Raw genomic sequence first — 18,576 nt, 5'->3', positions numbered from 1 at the left:
CAGAGGGATGGTATGGGGAGGGAGGAGGGAGGGGGGTTCAGAATGGGGAACACATGTATACCTGGGGCGGATTCATTTCGATATTTGGCAAAACTAATACAATATTTTAAAGTTTAAAAATAAATAAAATTAAAAAAAAGAAAGTGAAAAGTGAAAGTGAAGTCGCTCAGTCGTATCCAACTCTTAGCGACCCCATGGACTGCAGCCTACCAGGGTCCTCTGTCCATGGGATTTTCCAGGCAAGAGTACTGGAGTGGGGTTGGAGCCCCCCCAAAATAAAGTGTCTCACTGTTTCCCCATCTGTTTGACATGAAATGATGGGACTGGATGCCACGATCTTAGTTTTCTGAATGTTGAGCTTTAAACCAACTTTTTCACTCTCCTCTTTCACTTTCATCAGGAGGCTCTTTAGATTTTCTTTGCTTTCTGCCATAAGGGTGATGTCATCTGCATATCTGAGGTTATTGGTATTTCTCCAGGCAATCTTGATTCTACCTTGTGCTTCATCTAGCCTGGCATTTTGCGTGATGTACTCTGCATAGAAGTTAAATTAGCAGGGTGACAGTATACAGCCTTGACATACTCCTTTCCTGATGTAGAACCAGTCTGTTGTTCCACGTCTAGTTCTAACTGTTGATTCTTGACCTACATACTGATTTCTCAGGAAGCAGGCAAGGTGGCCTAGTATTCCATCTTATTAAATTGCTGTAAAATTGTGTTGGAAATGACCATATGATACTTTATATAATAGTTCTATTCACTTTTGATTAATTAGTATAATAAAAGGATAAGGTGGTGACAGATTACTCCCAATCATGATTGTAACAGGCCAACTCTTTGTTAATTTGTTTTGGGAAGAATTAACAGTGATTTTTTTAAAAGCCACAGGAATTACCTTTATGTTGATTACATACCCCTAGTTAGCAGAAAAGATGCTAAGCCTTTTGGACTGAATGGTCCCTAGTTGGGGCTGACTGAACTATGGGTCTTCCGTTGGTTTTCAAGTTACTAAAGAGTAGTACCTACACTAGTACCAGGTATCAGCACTCAGGGATAAGAAATCTTATTACCTAGTTCCCTACTGGACCCTACTCAAGGGTTATTATCATTGAGAAGGGACTTTATTTGTCCATGTCATAATCATTCTACTATACTCTAAGGACCCTGAGATAGGACTGTGAAATAGCCATTTTTGTGTCCCCTGTTGCCATCATCACCACCACCTAATAATTAGTATCAAACCTTCAGTACAGTGATTTAATATGATATTTTGAATTGAATATGGATTTTTAGAATTTGCTCCTCAATATATTGAGAAACCTATATGCAGGTCAGGAAGCAACAGTTAGAACTGGACATGGAACAACAGACTGGTTCCAAATAGGAAAAGGAGTACATCAAGGCTGTATATTGTCACCCTGCTTATTTAACTTATATGCAGAGTACATCATGAGAAACTCTGGGCTGGAAGAAGCACAAGCTGGAATCAAGATTGCAGAGAGAAATATCAATAACCTCAGATATGCAGATGATACCACCCTTATGGCAGAAAGTGAAGAGGAACTAAAAAGCCTCTTGAAAGTGAAAGAGGAGAGTGAAAAAGTTGGCTTAAAGCTCAATATTCAGAAAACGAAGATCATGGCATCTGGTCCCAGTCACTTCATGGCAAATAGATGGGGAAACAGTGGAAACAGTGTCAGACTTTATTTTTCTGGGCTCCAAAATCACTGCAGATGGTGACTGCGGCCATGAAATTAAAAGACGCTTACTCCTTGGAAGGAAAGTTATGACCAATCTAGATAGCATATTGAAAAGCAGAGACATTACTTTGCCAACAAAGGTCTGTCTAGTCAAGGCTATTTTTTTTCCAGTAGTCATGTATGGATATGAGAGTTGGACTGTGAAGAAAGCTGAGCGCTGAAGAATTGATGCTTTTGAACTGTGGTGTTGGAGAAGACTCTTGAGAATCCCTTGGACTGCAAGGAGATTCAACCAGTCCATTCTAAAGATCAGTCCTGGGTGTTCTTTGGAAGGAATGATGCTAAAGCTGAAACTCCAGTACTGTGGCCACCTCATGCGAAGAGTTGACTCATTGGAAAAGACTCTGATGCTGGGAGGGATTGGGGGCAGGAGGAGAAGGGGATGACAGAGGATGAGATGGCAGGATGGCATCACCGACCTGATGGATGTGAGTTTGAGTGAACTCCGGGAGCTGGTGATGGACAGGGAGGCCTGGCGTGCTGTGATTCATGGGGTCGCAGAGTTGGACACGACTGAGCGACTGAACTGAACTGATACTGTCTTTACATCTTAATTTTCAGTAGTCCTAAAATATAAAAGAAAAAATGTTTGAATTTGGGGGGAGTTAAATTTATATTGAGGATATTTTTTAAATGCTATTTCTTCTTTTCCTTTAGTAATGTTCTGTTTTAGAGAAACTAGGTTATTTACTGCAGGAAGAATAAGACAGGGACACATTAGGGTCAGAATAGTAAAGAGCAATACCCACGCACTGCTTCTAGTTTTCCAACCATGTTCCAGTCTCTCTGAGGCCGAGAATTTGGTACGGCTCCAGACATACTTCGTTAAAAGAACCAGGAATGCTTCTGTTTTACGATCTTGGCTGTTCAATCTGATCTGCCCAATGTCATCCCCATGTAATCGTTCAGTTCAGTTCAGTTCAGTCGCTCAGTCGTGTCCAACTCCATGCGACCCCATGAATCGCAGCACGTTAAATTGTTCAGGTTAGCTTTCACAAGTCCTAAATGTATTGCTATTCCCTTTTGAACAGCCCTCCGCGTCGCTTCTCCTTTAAATCTTGTCGGGAAGGGGCGGAGCTAGGGCCAGGAAAGGAGGAGCGGCTTCTGTGGGCCACGCCCACTTGGGGTAGCAGGCGCTGGAGACACCAGGAGCCATTCTCCTCCTAATCCGCTCCGGAAACGCGACTGGGGACGGAATTACCACGTGAGGTTGACGTCATCGCCCCCGCGCCGGGTTGTCCTGACTTGGCTTCCGTGGGATCCTGGAGGTGGCTTAGGTGCTTTACGTCAGGTTTTGTACAGTTCGTGGTCTTCTCTCTACAGGCTCCCTGGGCCTCGCCTCCGATTTCCCGATGTACCACAACAGTAGCCAGAAGAGGCACTGGACTTTCGCCAGCGAGGAGCAGCTGGCGCGGTTGCGGGCCGACGCCAACCGCAAATTCAAATGCAAAGCGGTGGCGAACGGGAAGGTGAGGGCTCGGGCTCTGTAAACTCTTGCCTGTCCCCCCCTCCCCCAGGACGTACCCCACACCTCCCTCCCGCCTCCTCGGCGCAGAGTGCGTTTATCCATCTAATCAACAGCGAGCACCTTGCCAGGTACAGTGGGTAAGGAGACGGACAAGGCCGTCCATCCCCTCAGTCGAGCGGCGGACTGTATAGTCAGTAGCAAGGCAAAGAAAACACTTTGTAGGATGCTAATGTACCGGGGGTAGGTTTCTCTTAGTGGCTGGTGTGGAGATGGGGAAAGGACTTTCCCGGCGGACAGAGCCACAGGTGCAAAGGCGGAGTTCAGAAATCGCAGAGCTGGTCTCTGGAACGCTCTTGATCGTGTGTGGCGGAAGCGGAGTGTTGAGAGGCTGGAGAACACAGGCAGGGAACTTGTAAGCGGAAGTAAGTAGTTTGAACTCTGTGATGGAGAGATGGGAAACCTTAGAAAGATTCTAAATGGGAAATTAATCTTGTCAGATTCTGTTCTAGAAAGAGCTTTCTGGGAAAGATTGGATTGATTGGATGGGGCAGGGCAGAAGAAGGGGGATGAGACACCGTTAGCACAAACCAGTTGACTACAGAAGGTTTGGACTATAGTCTGTCCGCCACGCCCTTCCAGTTTTACTTTTACCTGTAACTCTCGTTTACTTCATATCATTTTATTTTTGTGCTGTACAGAGTAGTACTTCCTTTGCTAAATTTTCAGTATTTGGCAACTGTTAGCTCATAGAATCCTCACAACTACCCCATGAGGTAGATACTGTTATTATCCTTGCATTACATCTGAGGACACTGAAGTACAGAGAGGTTGAATAACTTCTCAGGCTATAGCTAGTAAGTGGCAGAGCCAGGATTTGAACCCATGGAATCTGGTTTCAGCTTCTGTGAATCGCAATGCCATGCTGTCTCTATAAAATGAGCCCCACCTGTGTTAGTTTCCTAGGCCCGCCACAATACCATACACTAAGTGACTTAACACAGCAGAGATTTATTGTTTGAGTTCTGGAGGCTAGAAGTGTGAGACCAAGGTGTTTGTGGAGTAGTGCTCTCTACAACTTCTAGACCCTTTCCTTTTCAGCTTCTGGTAACCCCAGGTGTTTTTCCGCTAGTGGCAGCCAACTCCAGCCTCTAGCTCCTTCTTTCCAGAGTGTTCTCCCTGTGTCTCTGTCTCTTTATATGTTCTTCTTACAAAGCTACCAGTCATATTGGATTAGAAGCCTTTTCTACTTCAGTAGGACCTCATCTTAACTAATTGTATCTGCAAAGACCTTATTTTCTCACATTGTGAGGTACTGGTGTTAGGACTCAACATACCTTTTTTGGCACTTGTAATTAAACCAGTAGTGGCACCAAATAGATATTTTTGTTGTAAAATTGTAGTATTTATTAACCCTACAGTGTATTTCGTAGAAATTTTATAGAGATGCAGAAGAGGTAATATGTTAAGGGTCAGAAATATCCTTGAGACACTTGATTTTTACTTCAACCTCTGTGACTCAATAACCGACTGAGAAAGGGCTATTGAAAGTTTTCCAGCCATTGACGGTTTCTTCCTTTTGATCTGTAAAAGTGACATCAAACTTGTGAGCATATACACACGCTCCTCATGATTGCTTATACCTTAGTGAGCAAATATTCAGCTGACATTCTGAGAAGTTATGCAATTGTGGCACAGTTTTAGTTTATTGAATATTTTTTAAAACTTATTTTTGTGTAATATTAACAATTCTGTAAAGAGAAAATGAGGTACATTTCCCTTTGGTTAGAGATAAAAACTGAATTAAATCTGCACAGAGAAATATTAAGATTATCTAACTTATTAAACTTTTGTTCTAACTTTTGATCTAAAGGTTCTTCCAAATGACCCCGTCTTTCTTGAGCCTCATGAAGAAATAACGCTCTGCAAGTATTATGAGAAAAGATTATTGGAATTCTGTTCGGTGTTTAAGCCAGCAATGCCAAGATCTGTTGTGGTAAGCTTTAGTGGTAATGAGGTATAAATTTCTGTAGCTAACTTATAAGAGCTTATAAAGATTAATCTTTTAAGCTAACTTATATCCTCTTATAAATATTTAACTCAATTCTCTATCCACTTTACTCAAAAATGCACCTTAGTTATGTATATAATTTATGCATCAATATTTGTTGTCACATTTTTCAATGAATGCATTAAATTATGAATTCTTACATTGTATCTTACACAATGTTTCAAAACTCATTTCATGTCAAAAGAATTTTGAGGTCTGCTGGATATGTCATGACATTCTCATTTTATAGGGAAAGAAAAGAATTACTTTCCCTCTGGGTTCTCATGCCTTTGTTTCGGATGTTTGTGTATGTGCTTGTGTGTTTCTGTGTGTTTGTACTGTGATAGGGTGTTGTTGAGGAAAAACAGGTAGTTAAAACTTTTTGGCTATATGCATTTGTATATGCTGTCTCTGTAATTGTTTCTATCCTTTCTTTTAATTGGAGTATATTTGATTACAGTGTTATGTTTCAGCAAAGTGGTTTAGTTATACATATACGTATATCTCGGAGAAGGAATGGCACCCCACTCCAGTACTCTTGCCTGGAAAATCCACGGGTGGAGGAGCCTGGTAGGCTGCAGTCCATGGGGTCGCTAAGCGTTGGACACGACTGAGCAACTTCACTTTCACTTTTCACTTTTATGCATTGGAGAAGGAAATGGCAACCCACTCCAGTGTTCTTGCCTGCAGAATGCCAGGGATGGGGGGGCCTGGTGGGCTGCCGTCTATGGGATCCCACAGAATCAGACACAACTGAATCGACTAAGCAGCAGCAGCAACATACATATATCTATTCTTTTTCACATTCTTTTCCCATATAGGTTATCGCAGAGTATTAACTAGAGTTTCCTGTGTTATACAGTAGGTTCTTGTTGTTTATCTACATACAGTAGTGTGTGTACTTTAATCGTAACATAATTTATCCCTCATCCCCCATCTTTCCCCTCTGTTAATCAAAAGTTTGTTTTCTAAGTCTGTGAGTCTGTTTCTGTTCTGTAAATGAGTTCATTTGTGTAATTTTTTAGATTCCACATAGAAGTGATATCATATGATATTTGTCTTTCTCTGACTTCACTTAGTATGTTAATCTTTAGGTCCATTCATGTTGCTACAAATGGAATATTTGGTTTTTGTTCAGTTGCTAAGTCATGTGCAGCTCTTTTGTGACTGCAAGAACTTTGCCCGCTAGGCTCCTCTGTCCAGGCAAGAATACTGGAGTGGGTTGCCATTTTCTTCTCCAGGGGCTCTTCCTGACCCAGGAATTGAACCCACGTCTCTTATATCACTTATGTCTCTTATGTCTCCTTCATTGTCAGGCTGGTTCTTTACCACTGGGCCACCTGGCTATGGCTGAGTAATATTCCATTGTATACGTGTACCACATATTCTTTTTAAATTCCTCTGTTGATGGGCATTTGGATTGCTCCCATGTCTTAACTGTTGTAAATAGTATTGCAATGAGCATTGGGGTCTTTGTATCTTTGAAGTATGGTTTTCTCCAGATATATGCCCAGGAGTGGGATTGTTTATCATATGATAGCTCTGGTTTTAGTTTTTTAGAGCCGTCCATACCGTTCTCAAACTACCACACAATTGCACTCAACTCACATGCTAGTAAAGTAATGCTCAAAATTCTCCAAGCCAGGCTTCAGCAATACGTGAACCGGGAACTTCCACATGTTCAAGCTGGTTTTAGAAAAGGCAGAGGAACCAGAGATCAAATTGCCAACATCTGTTGGATCATCAGAAAAGCAAGAGAGTTCCAGAGAAACATCTATTTCTGCTTTATTGACTATGCCAAAGCCTTTGACTGTGTGGATCACAATAAACTGTGGAAAATTCTTCAAGAGATGGGAGTACAAGACCACCTGACCTGCCTCTTGAGAAACCTGTGTGCAGGTCAGGAAGCAATAGTTAGAACTGGACATGGAACAACAGACTGGTTCCAAATAGGAAAAGGAGTACATCAAGGCTGTATATTGTCACCCTGCTTATTTAACTTATATGCAGAGTACATCATGAGAAACGCTGGACTGGAAGAAGCATAAGCTGAAAGCAAGATTGCTGGGAGAAATATCAATAACTCAGATATGCAGATGACACCACCCTTATGGCAGAAAGTGAAGAGGAACTAAAAAGTTTCTTGATGAAAGTGAAAGAGGAGAGTGAAAAAGTTGGCTTAAAGCTCAACATTCAGAAAATGAAGATCATAGCATCTGGTCCCATCACTTCATGGCAAGTAGATGGGGAAACAGTGGAAACAGTGTCAGACTATTTTTTGGGGCTCCAAAATCACTGCAGATGGTGATTGCAGCCATGAAATTAAAAGACGCTTACTCCTTGGAAGGAAAGTCATGACCAACCTAGATAGCATGTTGAAAAGCAGAGACATTACTTTGCCAACAAAGGTTCGCCTAGTCAAGGCTATGGTTTTTCCTGTGGTCATGTATGGATGTGAGAGTTGGACTGTGAAGGCTGAGCGCCGAAGAATTGATGCTTTTGAACTGTGGTGTTGGAGAAGACTCTTGAGAGTCCTTGGACTGCAAGGAGATCCAACCAGGCCATTCTGAAGGAGATCAGCCCTGGGTGTTCTTTGGAGGGAATGAGGCTAAAGCTGAAGCTCCAGTACTTTGGCCACCTCACGCGAAGAGTTGACTCATTGGAAAAGACTCTAATGCTGGGAGGGATTGGGGGCAGGAGGAGAAGGGGACGACAGAGGATGAGATGGCTGGATGGCATCACCAACTCAATGGATGTGGGTTTGAGTGAACTCGGGGAGTTGGTGATGGACAGGGAGGCCTGGCAAGCTGCGATTCATGGGGTTGCAAAGAGTCGGACACGACTGAGCGACTGAATTGAAGTGATACTGTTCTCCACTGTGTCTGTACCATTTTACATTCTCAGCTGCAGTGTAGGAGGGTTCCCTTTTCTCCATACCCTCTCTAGTATGGATTGTTTGTAAAATTTTTGATGATGGCCATTCTGATGTGTGTTAATACCTCATTGTATTTTTGGTTTGCACTTTTCTAGTAATTAGCCATGCAGAGCATCTTTTCATGTGCTTTTTGGCCATCGGTATATGTTCTTAGGAGAAATGTCTATATTATATCTTCTGCACATTTTTTGATTGGGTTTCTTTTTTTTTTTTTTTTTTAATATTGAGCTACATGAGCTCTTTGTATATTTTAGAGATTAATCCCTTGTTGGTTCTTTGTTTGCATTTCTCCCATTTTGAGGGTTGTCTTTTTGTTTTGTTTATAATTTCCTTTTCTGTGCAAAAACCTTTTAAGTTTAATTAGATCTCATTTGTTAATTTAATTACCCTCGGAGGTGGATCCAAAAAGATACTGTTGTGATTTATGTCAAAGAGTATTGTGCCTTTGTTTTCCTCTAAGAGTTTTATGATGTCTGGTCTCACAGTTAGGTCTTTAATCCATTTGAGTTTATTTTTGTGTGTGGTGTTAGTGAGTGTTCTAATTTCATTCTTGTATAGGTAGCTGTTCAGTTTCCCCAGCAGCACTTATTGAAGAATGTCTTTTTTTCATTATATATTCTTGCCTCCTTTGTTGAGAATAAACATGAGTGCATGGGTTTATTTCTTTGCTTTCTATCCTGTTCCATTGATCTATGTGTCTGTTCATTTGCCAGTGAAAGTTGCTCAGCTGTGTCTTGACTCTTTGTGACCCCATGTACTGTACAGTCCATGGAATTCTCCAGGCCAGGATACTGGAGTGGGTAGCCTTCCCTTCTCCAGGGGATCTTCCCAACCCAGGGACTGAACCCAGGTCTCCCACATTGTGGAATTCTTTACCAGCTAAGCCAGGAGGGAAGCCCAAGAGTACTGCAGTGGGATGCCTATCCCTTCTTCAACGGATCTTCCTGACGCAGGAATCAAATCGGGGTCTCCGGCATTGCAGGTGGATTCTAATAGTTTGCCAGTACCATACTGTATTAATTACTGTATCTTAATAGTATAGTCATAAGTCAGGGAGCCTCATTCCTCCAGCTCTGTTTTTCTTTCTCAGATTGGTATGGATATTTGGGGTCTTTGGCACCCCACTCCAGTACTCTTGACTGGAAAATCCCATGGGCAGAGGAGCTTGGTAGGCTGCAGTCCATGGGGTCGCTAAGAATCAGACATGACTGAGCGACTTCACTTTCACTTTTCACTTTCATGCATTGGAGAAGGCAATGGCAACCCACTCCAGTGTTCTTGCCTGGAGAATCCCAGGGACAGGGGAGCCTGGTGGGTTGCCATCTATAGGGTCGCACAGAGTTGGACATGACTGAAGCGACTTGGCAGCAGCAGCAGCAGCAGTGTTTCCATACAAATTTTAAGATTTTTTTTAGTTCTAGATTTACAAAAACTGCCATTGGTAATTTGATAGGGATTGCATTGAATCTGTAGATTACCTTGGGTAATATAGTTATTTTGACAGTGTTGATTCTTTCAATCAGGAATATGGTAAATCTTTCCATCTGTTTTTGTCATCTTTGATATCTTTCATCAGAGTATTACAGTTTTTAGAGTACAGGATTTCTGCCTCCTCAGGTGGGTTTATTCATAGGTATTTTATTCTTTTTGATGTGGTCAAAAATGGAATTGTTTCCTTAATATTTCTTTCTGATCTTTCATTTGTATATAGAAATGCAAGAGATTTCTGTGTATTAATTTTGTATCCTGCAAATGTATAGAATTCACTGATAAGCTCTGGTAGTTTTATGGTAACATCTTTAGGATTTTCAATGTTTAGTATAATGTCATCTGCCAGCAGTAACAGTTTTTTTTGTTTTGTTTTGTTTTCTAATTTGGATTCCTTTTGTTTCCTTTTCTTCTCTGATTGCTGTGGTTAGGACTTCCAAAACTGTTGAGTAAGAATGTTGAGAGTGGACATCCTTGTCTTGTTTCTGATGATAGAGGAAATGCTTTCCGCTTTTCACTCTTGAGCATGATGTTGCTGTGGGTTGTCATATATGGCCTTTACTGTGTTGAGGTAGGTTCTTTTTGTGCACTTTCTGGAGAGTATTAATCAAATCAATGTTGGATTTTGTCAGGTTTTTTCTGTGTCTATTGAGATGATCATATAGTTTTTATTCTTCATTTTGTTAATGTGGTATATCAGTGTAATTAATTTGTAGATATTGAAAAATATTTGTAGCCTAAGAAAAATGCCCTTTGATCACAGCATATGACCATTTGGCTGGGCTTGGTCTCCACTGCTGCACAGGCTTTCCTCTAGTTGCAAGTGCACGGCCTTATTGGGTGGCATCCCATGTTGCAGAGCACAGGCCTTAGGGCACGTGGGCTCAGTGGTTACGGATCCTGGACTCTACAGCGCAGGCTCAGTAGTTGTGGCACGTGGGTTTAGTTGCTCCACAGCATGTGGGTCTTCTCGGACCAGGGATTGAGCCTGTGTCTCCTGCAATAGCAGGTAGATTCTTTACCACTGAGCCACCAAGGAAGTCCTCGTGAATGATCTTTCTAATGTATTGTTCAATTCAGTTTGCTAGTATTTTGTGGAGGATTTTTGCATCTATGTTCATGAGTGGTATTTTGTGGTGTCAGTCTGGTTTTGGCATCTGGGTGATGGTGGCTTCATAGAATGAGTTTGGGAGTGTTTCTCCCTCTGCAGTTTTTGGAAGGGTTTCAGAAGGATGGGTGTTAACTAGTCTCTAAACTATTCTCTTTATCAGTAGTCTCCAACCTTTTTGGCGCCAGGGACTGTTTTTGTGGAAGACGGTTTTTCAGTGGACCTGGAGGGCTGGGGTGGGGACGGTTTAGGGGTGATTTCAAGCACACTGCATTTAGTGTGTGCTTCATCTCTATTATTACTACAACAGCTCCACCTCAGACCATCAGGCATTGGCTCCCAGAGGCTGGGGACCCCTGCTCTAAAGGTTTCATTGCATTTACCCATGAAGCCATCTAGTCCTGGACTTTTGTTTGGGAGATTCTTAATCATAGTTTCTATTTCAGTGCTTACAGTTGGTCTGTCCATATTTTCCATTTCTTCCTAGTTCAGTTTTGGGAGATTTGCATTTCAAAGAATTTGTCCTTTTCTTCTAGGTTGTTCGTTTTATTGGCACATAGTTGCTTGTACAAGTCTCTTGTGATCCTTGGTATTTCCGTGGTATCCATTGTAACGTCTCCTTTTTCATTATTGATTTGAGCCCTCCCCTGTTTTTCTTGACGGGTTTGGCTAAAGGTTTGTCAATTTTGCTTATCTTTTCCAAGAACTAGCTTGTTTTTTTTATTATTTTCTTCGTGTCTAATTTCATTTATTTCTGCCCTGATCTTTGTGATTTCTTTTTGCTAACTTTGGGTTTTATTTGCTCTTCTTTCTCTAGTTGCTTTAAGAGTAAGGTTAGTTGTTTGAGATTTTTCTTATTTCCTGAGGTAAGACTGTATTTCTATAAACTCCCCTTGTATAACTGCTTTTACTGCATCCTAAAGATTTGGATTGTCCTGCTTTGGTTTTCATTTGTTCCTAGGAATTTGATTTCCTCTTTGATTTCTTCAGCGATGCATTGGTTGTTTAGTAGCATATTATTTAGCCTCCAAGTGTTTGTGTTTTTCACAATTTTTTTCTTGTGGTTGATTTCTAATGTCATAGTATTGTGGTTGGAAAAGATGCTTGATGTGATTACAGTTTTTTTTAATTTATCAAGGCTTGCTTTATGGGTTACATGTGATCTGTCTGAGTGTACCCTGTACACTTGAATGTTTATTCTGCTGCTTTCAGATGAAATATTCAATAAATTTAAGTTAAACCCACCTGGTTTAATGTGTCATTTAAAGCCTGACTTTCCTTATTGATTTTCTGTCTGGATGATCTGTCTCTTGATGTAAGTAGGGTGTTTAGTTCAGTTCAGTTACTCAGTCATGTCCAACTCTTTGCGACCTCATGAACTGCAGCACGCCAGGCCTCCCTGTCCGTTACCAACTCCCAGAGTTCACCCAAACTCATGTCCATTGAGTCGGTGATGTCATACAACCATCTCATCCTCTGTCATCCCCTTCTCCTCCTGCCTTCAATCTTTCCCAGCATCAGGGTCTTTTCATATGAGTCAGCTCTTCACACCAGGTGGCCAAAGTATTGGGAGTTTCAGCTTCAGCATCAGTCCTTCCAGTGAACACCCAGGACTGATCTCCTTTAGAATGGACTGGTTGGATCTCCTTGCACAGTCCAAGGGACTCTCAAGAGTCTTCTCCAGCACTTAAGTTCAAAAGCATCAATTCTTTGGCACTCAGCTTTCTTTATAGTCCACCTCTCACATCCATACACGACCATTGGAAAAAACATAGCCTTGACTAGACGGACCTTTGTTGACAAAGTAATGTCTCTGCTTTTGAATATGCTGTCTAGGTTGTTTAAGTCCCCCACTATTATTGTGTTACCGCCCTTTTCTCCTTTTTTCGCTGTTAGCATTTGCCTTATATATTGAGGAGCTCCTATGCAGATATCAGATTGATTATATTCTTTGCAGCCAAAGATGGAGAAGCTCTATACAGTCAGCAAAAACAAGACCAGGAGCTGACTGTGGCTCAGACCATGAACTCCTTATTGCCAAATTCAGACTTAAATGGAAGAAAGTAGGGAAAACCACTAGACCATTCAGGTATGACCCAAATCAAATCCCTTATGTGAGAAATAGATTTAAGGGCCTAGATCTGATAGACAGAGTGCCTGATGAACTATGGAATGAGGTTCGTGACATTGTACAGGAGACAGGGATCAAGACCATTCCCATAGAAAAGAAATGCAAAAAAGCAAAATGGCTATCTGGGGAGGCCTTACAAATAGTTGTGAAAAGAAGAGAAGCGAAAAGCAAAGGAGAAAAGGAAAGATATAAACATCTGAATGCAGAGTTCCAAAGAATAGCAAGAAGAGATAAGAAAGCCTTCTTCAGTGATCAGTGCAAAGAAATAGAGGAAAACAACAGAATGGGAAAGACTAGGGATCTCTTCAAGAAAATCAGAGATACCAAAGGAACATTTCATGCAAAGATGAGCTCGGTAAAGGACAGAAATGGTATGGACCTAACAGAAGCAGAAGATATTAAGAAGAGATAGCAAGAATACACAGAAGAACTGTACAAAAAGATCTTCACGACCCAGATAATCACGAGGGTGTGATCACTGACCTAGAGCCAGACATCCTGGAATGTGAAGTCAAGTGGGCCTTAGAAAGCATCACTACGAACAAAGCTAGCGGAGGTGATGGAATTCCAGTTGAGCGATTCCAAATCCTGGAAGATGATGCTGTGAAAGTGCTGCAGTCAATATGCCAGCAAATTTGGAAAACTCAGCAGTGGCCACAGGACTGGAAAAGGTCAGTTTTCATTCCAATCCCAAAGAAAGGCAATGCCGAAGAATGCTCAAACTACCGCACAATTGCACTCATCTCACATGCTAGTAAAGTAATGTTCAAAATGCTCCAAGCCAGGCTTCAGCAATATGTGAACCGTGAACTTCCTGATGTTCAAGCTGGTTTTAGAAAAGGCAGAGGAACCAGAGGTCAAATTGCCAACATCTGCTGGATCATAGAAAAAGCAAGAGAGTTCCAGAAAGACATCTATTTCTGCTTTATTGACTATGCCAAAGCCTTTGACTGTGTGCATCACAATAAACTGTGGAAAATTCTGAAAGAGATGGGAATACCAGACCACCTGATCTGCCTCTTGAGAAATTTGTATGCAGGTCAGGAAGCAACAGTTAGAACTGGACATGGAAACAACAGACTGGTTCCAAATAGGAAAAGGAGTCCGTCAAGGCTGTATATTGTCACCGTGTTTATTTAACTTATATGCAGAGTACATCATGAGAAACGCTGGACTGGAAGAAACACAAACTGGAATCAAGATTGCTGGGAGAAATATCAATAACCTCAGATATGCAGATGACACCACCCTTATGGCAGAAAGTAAAGAGGAACTAAAAAGCCTGTTGATGAAAGTGAAAGTGGAGAGTGAAAAAGTTGGCTTAAAGCTCAACATTCAGAAAATGAAGATCATGGCATCCGGTCCCACCACTTCATGGGAAATAGATGGGGAAACAGTGGAAACAGTGTCAGGCTTTATTTTTCTGGGCTCCAAAATCACTACAGATGGTGACTGCAGCCATGAAATTAAAAGATGCTTACTCCTTGGAAGGAAAGTTATGACCAATCTAGATAGCATATTGAAAAGCAGAGACATTACTTTGCCAAGAAAGGTTCGCCTAGTCAAGGCTATGGTTTTTCCTGTGGTCATGTATGGATGTGAGAGTTGGACTGTGAAGCAGGCTGAGCGCCGAAGAATTGATGCTTTTGAACTGTGGTGTTGGAGAAGACTCTTGAGAGTCCCTTGGACTGCAAGGAGATCCAACCAGTCCATTCTGAAGGAGATCAGCCCTGGGATTTCTTTGGAAGAATGATGCTAAAGCTGAAACTCCAGTATTTTGGCCACCTCATGCGAAGAGTTGACTCATTGGAAAAGACTCTGATGCTGGAGGGATTGGGGGCAAGAGGAGAAGGAGACGACAGAGGATGAGATGGCTGGATGGCATCACTGACTTGATGGACGTGGGTCTGGGTGAACTCCGGGAGTTGGTGATGGACAGGGAGGCCTGGCATGCTGCGATTCATGGGGTCGCAAAGAGTCGGACATGACTGTGCGACTGATCTGATCTGATGCAGGATGCAGATGTATTTACAGTTGTTGTATCTCTGTGCATTGATCCCTTGATCATCATGTAGTGTCCTTTTTAATCTATTGCAACAGTTTTTAGTCTGTTTTGTCTGATATGAATGAGCCCCAATAGTCTAGCTTTCTTTTGATTGCCATTTTCACGGAATCTTTTTTCATTCCATCAGTTTCAGTTTGTTTGTGTCCCTAGATCTGAAGTGGGGTCTCTTGTAGACAGTACCTATATGGGTCTTGTTTCAGTCAGTCTATGTCTTTTGGCTGGGGCATGTAATCCATTTGCGCTTAAGGTAATTATCAATGTGCATGTTCTTATTGCCATTTTGTTCATTGTTATTTGTTTGGATTCCTTTTTGTGTGTGTGTATGTCATAGATTTTTGGTTTGCAGTTAGCATGAGGATTTTATATATATATAGTTGCTTTTGTCTCTAAGTCATGTCCTACTCTTGTGACCCCATGGACTATAGCCTGCCAGGCTCTTTTGCCCAAGAGATTTCCCCTGGCAAGAATACTGGAATGAGTTTCCATTTCCTTCCCTAAGGAATCTTCCCAACCCAGAGATTGAACCTGCGTCTCCTGCATTGGCAGATGGAGTCTTCACCACTGAGCCACCATGGAAGTCTGTGTGTGTGTGAGTGTGTGTGTGTGTGTGTAAATGTACACTAGATTGTTTTAAGTTTCAGGTCTCTTAGTTTCGAATGCATTTTCAGTATCCTGCATTTGTACTCTCCTCACAGTTGCTACTGTGTGTGTGGATGATTTCCTACCTTTACTGTATATATGCCTTTGCTGGTATATAAAAGCTTTCCCGTTTGTAGTTTTCTTGTTTCCAGTTGTGGCCGTTTCTTTTCCACCTAGAGAAGTTCCTTTGGCATTTGTTGTAAAACTGGTTTGGTGGTGCTAAATTCTCTTAGCTTTTGATTATCTATAAAGCTTTTGATTTCTCTGTTGAATTTGAATGAGAGCCTCGCTGGGTAGAATTCTAATGTATTTTTTATTTGAGTTAAGGTATTGGTCATCTCTGTTGGTCCTTTATATTTCCTCACTCTTTGTTAAACATTTCTTTTGTCTTAATCTATGCCTCTTCTTTTTCTGAGTTCTTGGATCATCTATCTCTACCATCCTTAATCTGAATTCTTACAGGTAGATTGTGTGTCTCCACTTCATTTATTCTACTGGGGTACTATTTTGTTTTCCTATCTGGATATGTGTATTCTTGTTGATAGAAAATAAAATTTAAAAGCTGCAAGATTTAAAAAAGGATGCATATAAATTATTTTTTCCCATATTATCTCACAGATTTGTTGTGAATATCAATATGAAAGCCTTAAGTGAAAGTAGATCATACATTTTAAAGTTAAACTGAGTGAATAATCTATGACTCACAAAAGAAGAAGCTCCTAGTAAATAATCTCCATTTTTAAAATTGATAAATGAAGTATATTGAAAATATAGTGCAAAAGTATTCATAGTATTTTCTTTTTTTAATCAGACTTTTATCTGAGATCAGATTTATGTAAAATTTTAGATGTGCTTCCTTTCCATCTCCAGATTCGGTCCTAGCCTTTTCTGATAAGGAAGCTATAACATGAGGCAGTAGGTTTAAGTGATCTTTTCAGGTGAAGAAACTGAATCCTTGAATAAACTTCTTTGTGGAATTTGCCTTTGTATAACTTATTTTTGTAACTGATAGTTTTGATGTTTGTTTCATGTAAAGTGACCAAACTAAACTTCAGAAGTACTTAAAAAGAAATATATTTTTTCCATCCTAAAATAGATATTTATTTCATTGGTTCTAGCCAAATGAAATAGTGGTTAAAAGTACAGGCAGACCTTGGTTGAAAACATCCCTGTTCCTGTTAGATGTGTGACCTTGAGCAAGTCAGTTAACCTCATTGATATTCAGTTTCTTTCTCTGTAGGGATAGCAACCCTTCACCAAATTGTTATAAGAATTAAAATAAGGTGATAGTTTTGTACTTTGCACAAAATGTGGCACATGGGATGCAGTCAGTAAATGGTAGCTGCTGCTTCTGATATTTGGTTTGGCAGCAGTGATCACGGTTAGATCACAGATCTAGAGTGGATTTAAAGAGAAGACTCATTGCTCTAACAGTGTTATTCTATCAATATTTTATAAGATTGACTGGTTAAGCTTTGATCATTTGTATAAATTATACAAGTATATGTGTATACTTAGTCGCTCAGTCTTGTCCAACTCTGTGACTCTGTGGACTGTAACCCGCCATGCCCTCCTCCAGGGGATCTTCCCAACCCAGGGATCAAACCCGGGTTTCGTGCATTGCAGGCAGATTCTTCACCATCTGAGCCTCCAGGGAAGCCCATGAATACTGGAATGGGGAGCCTGTTGTATAAAACCACCATACAGTTTTTAATTGAAGTCAGTGACCACAGGAAGGCTAACCCAAAGTAGGTGTGGAAGGACAACAGAAGGTCTTTTGGCTGTGGTTTTTCTGGAGTAATTTATCGCAATTTATTTAGAGTTAAGAAAAAATAAGTTTTGGTATTTTTTACCAGTGACTTTTTTAAAGGAATATTGCATAAATAAGCTTTTTTTTTTTTTTTTTTTTAATACAGAACAACTTGTATGTAGGTTCTGATAATATGTGTATTTTTAATCTTAGGGTACAGCTTGTATGTATTTCAAGCGCTTTTACCTTAATAATTCAGTAATGGAATACCACCCCCGGATAATAATGTAAGTATAATTTATTGATTTTCACTTAATACTTTTTTACTATGTGACCATGTATGTGTGTGAAAATGACTTCCTACTAAAGGGTAATTTATACTTGTATTCTGTTCTGAACTTAAGATCACTCCCACTAATTCTGATGACATCTGTACTGGCACTTGTCCAAATTCACATTCTATTTCTCTCAAATTAGCTACCCTAATATCTTTCCGTTAGTGGAACTTTTTTCACTCAGTTTCTCTGAGAATCATTTACGGTAACTCCTCTTTCTCTACAAATTTACAAGTCCTATAGTTCATATTCATTTCACTTGAACAAAGATCTGTTGTTTCTGGTCTCTGCTAAGCGCTGTGCTTATCATTAAAAATAAAGATGAAGTTAGTATGAGACGTCGCAAAGAACTTGCTGTCAATCATACTGTTCCTGTATACTTCTTTTTTATTCCCATTTCTGCCAGTCTTGGTCAGGCCCCTGGTACGTCCCATATTGGTTTTTTGTGGTAATCTTTCTCAGTCTAAAATTTATGTAGCAGCCATGAGAGTTTAATAGGTTTGTTCTTGAGGTAATAACCCTCTATTTAAATGCCCTTAGAGACTTCCACTGATGGCTTGTCATAATGTTTCTCTGATATAACTTTCTTCCCAGGCCCATATGTACTTATGTGTGTGCTTTTTCCCCCCCTCTTCCATTTGATTTTCATGATGCTGAGTTCTCTTACTCCTATTATTTTGTTTTCCCAGATATTTAGGCTGAACTGCCATTAAGTTAATAATTGAATGCTATGACACTATTATACAGTTCAACCTAAAACTTTAGTCACCTTATGAATAAAAAGATTAAACAGGAAACTTTTTTTTAACCAATTTCCAAAGATGTCTAGTATAGTCACTTGTGACTATTA

General features: G+C 40.6%; 1 protein-coding gene across 5 annotated transcripts in view; it reads left to right on the top strand.

Moving 5' to 3' along the window:
* The first annotated feature begins 2,983 nt into the window (after positions 1 to 2,983).
* CCNH (cyclin H) overlaps positions 2,984 to 18,576 on the top strand; it is a 30,463-nt gene continuing 14,870 nt past the window's right edge. For 4 of the 5 annotated variants that reach the window (XM_005209738.5, XM_005209737.5, XM_005209736.5 and 1 more), the window contains exons 1-3: positions 3,003 to 3,229; positions 5,099 to 5,221; positions 17,605 to 17,678. In XM_005209738.5, the coding sequence (XP_005209795.1) occupies positions 3,113 to 3,229; positions 5,099 to 5,221; positions 17,605 to 17,678 (314 nt within the window). In that variant the 5' untranslated portion in view covers positions 3,003 to 3,112. 5 annotated transcript variants of the gene reach the window in all.

This window comes from Bos taurus, chromosome 7 (genome assembly GCF_002263795.3).
Source record: "Bos taurus isolate L1 Dominette 01449 registration number 42190680 breed Hereford chromosome 7, ARS-UCD2.0, whole genome shotgun sequence".
Taxonomy (NCBI): domain Eukaryota; kingdom Metazoa; phylum Chordata; class Mammalia; order Artiodactyla; family Bovidae; genus Bos; species Bos taurus.
This window is presented reverse-complemented; position numbering and strand designations above follow the sequence as displayed.